General features: G+C 52.2%; 1 protein-coding gene across 1 annotated transcript; it reads right to left on the bottom strand.

Moving 5' to 3' along the window:
* Positions 1–950: 950 nt before the first annotated feature.
* LOC311200721 (olfactory receptor 14A16-like) lies at positions 951–1,874 on the bottom strand (the record flags this gene model as incomplete). The annotated part of the gene is made up of 1 exon (XM_084275007.1): positions 951–1,874. One exon carries the CDS (start codon positions 1,872–1,874, stop codon positions 951–953), a length of 924 nt encoding a protein of 307 aa, XP_084131133.1.
* Between the last annotated feature and the right edge of the window lie 4,628 nt (positions 1,875–6,502).

Genomic DNA, 6,502 nt, shown 5'->3' with positions numbered 1-6,502 from the left:
TTCCTTTTCCCTTCCCTTGCCTCTCAACCCCCCTTTCCTCTTCCCCTGTGCTTTTCCTTTAAGGAGCAGGCAGCTACCTGGATCTCGGCTCTCAGCCTGGGTAAAACCAGGACAATGCTGCAATGGGTGCTGGTCCAGAGGTCTCCTAAGGAGATCCGGACAGGCAGGAAGAGCAGTCTCTTGAGATCCAACCCTGTCTGGAGAGCTTTGATCTTCTCCAAGCCCAGCACTTCCCTCACTGGCCTCCTTGGCCTCCCAACACTTTTCCTGGCATCATCTGTGTTCACAGGCACAGACAGATTTCTCTGACAACAAACAGCAGTTCAACATGACACAGTTTAATAACCAAGAAATCTCTCTCCTCAGCTGCCTGCTACGGCCAAGCAGCGTGTGAAGGGGGTCAGCTTTCAGAGGAGATTCTCTCCCAGAACAGTTTCACAGAATCACAGAATCAGAATCACAGAATTATCAAGGTTGGAAAAGACCTAAAAGATCATCCAGTCCAACCATTCACCTATTACTACTAGCTCCCACTAAACCATGTCCCTCAATACAACAGCCAGTCTTTCCTTGAACGCCCCCAGGGTCGGTGACTCCACCACCTCCCTGGGCAGTGCATTCCAGTGCCTGACTACCCTTTCCGAGAAGCAGTGCTTCCTAATGTCCAGCCTGAATCCCCCCTGGCGCAGCTTGATACCATTCCCTCTAGTTCTGTCACTGTCATCTGTTTCAATCAGCTACATAGCAAGGTCATTTATCAACACACTGAACCTCTGACAGAACAGTTCATTAGACTTCTGAGAGATGGGATATTTCAAACTCTCTGAAGCTCAAAGCAGAAATGGGTGAGATGAGTGGAGGTGAATAATCAAAGAGCAAGTACAAGTGGAATCCCGTGAGCAAAGTGAAGGCAAGTGGTATGCAGAAGAAGATGAGTAGTTGTTTGCTACTTAGAAACATCCATTCATCAGTTTCAACATGGAATCCTTGAGCTCCTGGTTCCTCATGCTATAGATGAGGGGGTTCACTGCTGGTGGAACCACCGAGTACAGAAATGCCAATACCAGGTCCAGAAATATGGAGGAGATGGAGGGGGGCTTCAGGTTGGCAAACATGGCAGTGCTGACAAACAGGGAGACTACAGCCAGGTGAGGGAGGCAGGTGGAAAAGGCTTTGTGCCGTCCCTGCTGCGAGGGGATCCTCAGCACAGCCCTGAAGATCTGCACATAGGACACCACAATGAACACAAAACACCCAAAAGCTAAACAGAGACTGACCACTATGACTCCAGTTTCCCTGAGGTAGGCATCTGAGCAGGACAGCTTGAGGATCTGGGGGATTTCACAGAAGAACTGGTCAACAGCATTGCCATGGCAGAGGGGCAGTGAAAATGTATTGGCTGTGTGCAGCACAGCATTGAGAAACCCACCACCCCAGGCAGCTGCTGCCATGTGGACACAAGCTCTGCTGCCCAGGAAGGTCCCGTAGTGCAGGGGGTGGCAGATGGCAACGTAGCGGTCATAGGCCATGACAGTGAGAATATAGTACTCTGTGACGATCAAAAACACAAAGAAAAAGAGTTGAGCCACACATCCTGTATAGGAAATGGCCCTGGTGTCCCACAAGGAATTGGCCATGGATTTGGGAACAGTGGTGGAGATGCAGCCAAGGTCAAGAACAGCGAGGTTGAGGAGGAAGAAGTACATGGGGGTGTGGAGGTGGTGGTCACAGGCTATGGTGATGATGATGAGGCCATTGCCCAGGAGAGCAGCCAGGTAGATGCCCAAGAAGAGCCAGAAGTGCAGGAGCTGCAGCTCCCGTGTTTCTGCAAAGGCCAGGAGGAGGAACTGGCTGATGGAGCTGCTGTTGGACATCTGCTTTCTGTGTGTATGGAGACCTGTCCAAGGAGAAAATGGCACAGTAATTCATTAGGGAACTCTTCTTTGAGGTAAACCTCTTCCATTTCTTAGGGAATACCCTCAGATTGACTCTCTATATTGAGGAAGATTTGTACAGGCCCCTTTTGGGAGGTCTGTTTTGTGCTGGATTGAGTGTGCCACTGCTGGGAGGAGGGTCAGCTGTGGGCTCTCAAGAACTCAGTCCTGCCTGGCAGCCGTAAGTAAATAGAAGGATGGTGTGATTTCAGATTAAATCCCCTGTGGATAGGAAGGAGCTTTTCAGCACTGTCACTGCAGTTTCACCAGAGGGCAGAGCAGAGCTTTGGAGCTTTGGTTTTCTCCTGCCTGTACCTGAGGAGTGTTTCTTCTGTCAGAACTCCCTGACATTGCTGCTGCAGTGCCAGTGAGAACTTCCCCTGAGTGCAGAGTGGAGAGCTGCTCTGTCCATCAGCCCTGCTCTCAGCTGCCCTGTGCTGGGCACTCTGTGATCACACCCTGGTGTTCCCTGTAGAAGAAACTGGACCCCAGAGAGAGCTGAGGAATCCAGTCTCCCAGGGCAGAGCTCCAAAGCCCTTCTGCAGTCTCATCCTACTGAAGTAGGCTCTCAGCTTCTCGCTCCCTGCCAGGGACACCCCAGCGCTCAGTGCAGCTGCCCACACACAGGTGATGTCCTGTGCTGGACACTGTGATCACACCCTGGTGTTCTCATCAGTTTCTGCACTGCAGGGGTTGTCAGGGAGGTACCAAATCCCCACTGCCAGGGCATTGCTGGGAGCAGCTCCTTCTTTCTCCCTCCCTGACAATGTCTCTGCTGCCTGGAGCTGTCCCTGCAGCTGCTTCTCTTTGCCCATGTCACCTCCTGCTCTGTGCTCACAGACCTCATCCAAACTGCCCTGTGCTCAGCTCTGCTCTGCAGACCCCTCCTGGCATCAGGGCACTGCCCCAGGGAACCTCTGTGTGTGCAGGACTCAGGAGATCCTCTGATGTGGACATTCTTGAGGGGAGAAATTAGTTCTGATACACCACACTCGGCAGAGCCCACAGGAGAGGAAAAGCCAAGGCAAAGACTCTACCTACAGGAAAATGTTTCCTTGATGTTGTTCTTCAAATTCCCTTTGGAATTTCTCAAGGATCAGCTGGAGGTGAGAGCAAAGCTGACCCAGGCAGCACTGTCTTACTGCAGAAGGACCTTACGCTGCTCTTCCCCTGGTCACTCCTTCAACCCACAGGTCCTTCCTGTGGAAAGCCCAGCAGGCAGGCTGAGTGCTGAGCCTGGCAGCAGCAGAGTCCCTGCCCCAGCACACAGGCCCTGGGGTGCAGAGACCCTGCTCAGAAAGACAGCCCTGGGCACCCCTGGCTGCACATGCTGCTTCACACCTCTGCAGCCATGCCCAGGAGAAGACAGCTGTCCTGCCCTGTCCCTCTGATGGGGCAGAAGGGCATCCCTTCCAGGCAGCACTTTCTGGTCCTGTAGGGAACCTGTCCTCCTGACAGACCCCACACACTGCCCCATGTCCCAGCTTTAGGAGATCCCTCCAGGATCAGAACCTGCATTGCCCTGCACCCACAGACATACCAGGCAGAGTGCTGTGGAGATTTCTCCTCCAGTGAGCTCTCAGCATCCATCAGCTCTCTCAGCCTCACAGGTCTCCCCTCGGTGCCTACAGGCAGTGTCCCCAGCCCTGTGAGCTTGGCAGAGGAGCAGCTCCTGGGCAGAGCTGTCTCTTGTCAGGGCTGCTGGGTTGCCATGAGCTCCCACTGTCCCAGGAGCCCTACCCAGCTCACAGCAGAGGAGCAGGTGAAGACATCATACCCTCCATCCCCTCTGGGCTCCTCCCTGGAGCTCCAGGGAATCTACTTCAAAAGACACTGAAGTTCTTACTGACTTTCCCTCCCTCAGCTGGGGAGAAATCCTTCTGTCCAGCAGAGACCTTTCTCCTGATCAAACCAGAGCTGGGCAGGACAATCACCTTTCCTTGTCTCCCCATGTGACAGGACCCCCAGGCAGCAACAGGAAGGGGAATCTTTGCCCTGTGAAAGAGAGTCAGTCGACTGACTCCAGACCCCTCATCCTTGCTTTGCAGCCCTGGGGCTGGAAGGGAACACAGCTCTGGCCTGTGTCTGCCTCAGAGCCACTGGATCTGGGTTCCCTGGTTCTGGTGGGCACAAAATAGGCACCTTCTGTCTGGGAGCTGCTGGTGCCAGCTCCCATGGGAATTACTGGAGTTGTAGATGAGTTTGTAAGATCCCCTTCTCCATGAGAGGGGGCTTCATCTGATTGAAAATGTATGTCACCCCCATTTGCCTGTACCCACAACTGAAGTCCAGGAATGACTCTTTGGGAGCCCATGGAAGAGGCTTCTGCTCCTCATACACACTTGAGTCTGTGAGAGAAATCCAGCATTTTAATTTTCCTTATCATAAATCTCTCCTCACTCCTGTCTTTTACTTCTCAAAACTTTTCCACACCCAGAGTCAGCAGATGTCCAACAGCAGCTCCACCAGCCAGTTCCTCCTCCTGGCCTTTGCAGACACACAGGAGCTGCAGCTCCTGCACTTCTGGCTCTGCTGATACACAATGCAGTTTCTCACCAAACCACCCAACTCAGGCTGTGCAGCCCAGAGCTGTCCTGAAAACTAGATGTCCTGGAGCTGCCTCCCCCTCCTCCCACCAGCCCCCCCTTTTATGCTGAGCATGATGTAATTGGTATGGAATACCCACTTTGGCCAGTGTGGGTCACCTGTCCTGGCTTCGTCCCCTTCCTTCTCCTTAGTAGGGAAATAGGAACAACTGAGAAGTCCTTGATTGCTTGGCAACAACCAGAAACATCAGGGTGTTATCAGCACTGCTCTCATCCCAGCTCCCAAACATGGCATTCCATCTGCTGTTAGAAAAGAAATTAACTCCATCCCAGCCGAAATCAGGACACTGACATAATTTCCCTGTCAAAGGGGCTGGCTGGGGAGGGGTGGTCGTGGCATGGTGCAGCACTCTGCTATTGTTGGGTTTGTAAGGTACTTTGTGCTGTCACTGGGTGTGAGTGCAATTGGGGCTGATATTGTTCCCCTTTTGTGGTGCTTTGTCAGTAAACTGTCCTTATCCCAACCCACAGAGGCTCTGTCTGCTTCTCCTCCAGGAATGAGTGAGCAGCATGTGGGGCTCAGCCATTGCTTGGGGCTGAACCACCACAGTTTCCAAGCCACAAGCAGTGAGCTTCTCCAGGAGAAGGTGGTAGGAAACTGTGTCCAAGGCCTTGCTAAAGTCAAGGTAGACAACATCCAGAGCCCTTCCCTTGTCCAAGAAGCAGGTCACCCTGTCATACAGGGAGATCCAATTAGTCAAACAGGTCCTGCCTTTATCAACCCAAGCTGACTGGGCCTGATGCCTGGGGGTTCTTCATGAACTGGTTAATGCTGCTCAGGATGCTCTGCTCCAACAGCTTCTCTGGGACTGAAGTCAAACTATCAGGCCTGTAATTTCTCTGATCATCCTTCTGTTCCTTCTTATATAGGGGGTTATGTTGACTGATTTCCAGTCTGCTGGTACCTCTCCAGTCAGCCAGGACTGATGGAAAGTGGCTTGGTGAAGCCCCCTCACCAGCTCTTTCAGCATCCCATTCAGCCCCACAGACCTGTGCACATCTCTGTGGTGCAGCAGCAGGATCATCTCCTGGATTGCCGTGGGGTCATTCTGCTCCCTGTCCCTGTCTCCTAGCTCAGGGAATTGGATTCTCCCTGTACAACTGGTCCTCTGTACAACTCAAGCCAGAGGCAAAGATTTCATTAAGCACCTCAGCCTTGTCCTCATTTTTCAATGATATGTCTCCTCCTGAATCTGATAGGGGATGGAGGGTCTCCCTGCTCTTTCTTTCTTTACCATGGAGCTGGGCTTTGGACCTACAAGGAGAAACGTTGTCCTAAGGAACTGGGGTGGGGCTTGGTGGCTCCTGACACACCCCTGGTAAGTCTGGGTACTCTCATCCCGTTGTCCTTTCCATCATCATTACACACCCCACGTTGTGCTGGCCCAGGAAGAGCTCTGAGCAATGCCTGAGGGACAGGACCAGTCTTCCCTGGGCTGGGGGTCAGGGCTTGGCCTTTATGCTTCATCAAACCAACCCAGGGCTTGCTCAGCATCTCAGCTGCTTGTACATTGCCTTTGCCTACCAGCCAACATGGCCTCCAATTACCTGTGCTAACGAGTCCCTGGGGAGGCTCAGCCAGCAATGGCTCTCAGAGGGACTCATTAATACTTCAGGTACTTTGGCTTCTACTTTTGACATGGAGTTTTTTGTGTAATTTCCTCTCAGTACCTGAGCTTCAAGGACTCAGCACCAAATGCACCCCAGGGCTCATTAAAAATACAAAGCAAGCCCTAACGAGCTATGTCTCTTCATGTAATGATCTTCAGGTTTTCAAGAGATGTACAGATCATTGAAGCTGTTTCAAAGGGAGCTCAGAGTAAAATTGATTTGTTTTAAGGGTGTAGGTTATTATTTTCACTGTAGAGGAGAGGTGATAAACTGACTGAGATTGATCCAGGGTGTCTCCTAAGGAGGTCTGGACTGGTCTGAAAAATGGTCCCTTGAGATATGCACAGTGGG

This window comes from Gallinula chloropus (assembly GCF_964237585.1).
Source record: "Gallinula chloropus genome assembly, chromosome: 24".
Taxonomy (NCBI): Eukaryota; Metazoa; Chordata; class Aves; order Gruiformes; family Rallidae; genus Gallinula; species Gallinula chloropus.
The sequence above is the reverse complement of the archived record's forward strand: the minus strand, read 5'-3'. Positions and strand labels throughout refer to the sequence as shown.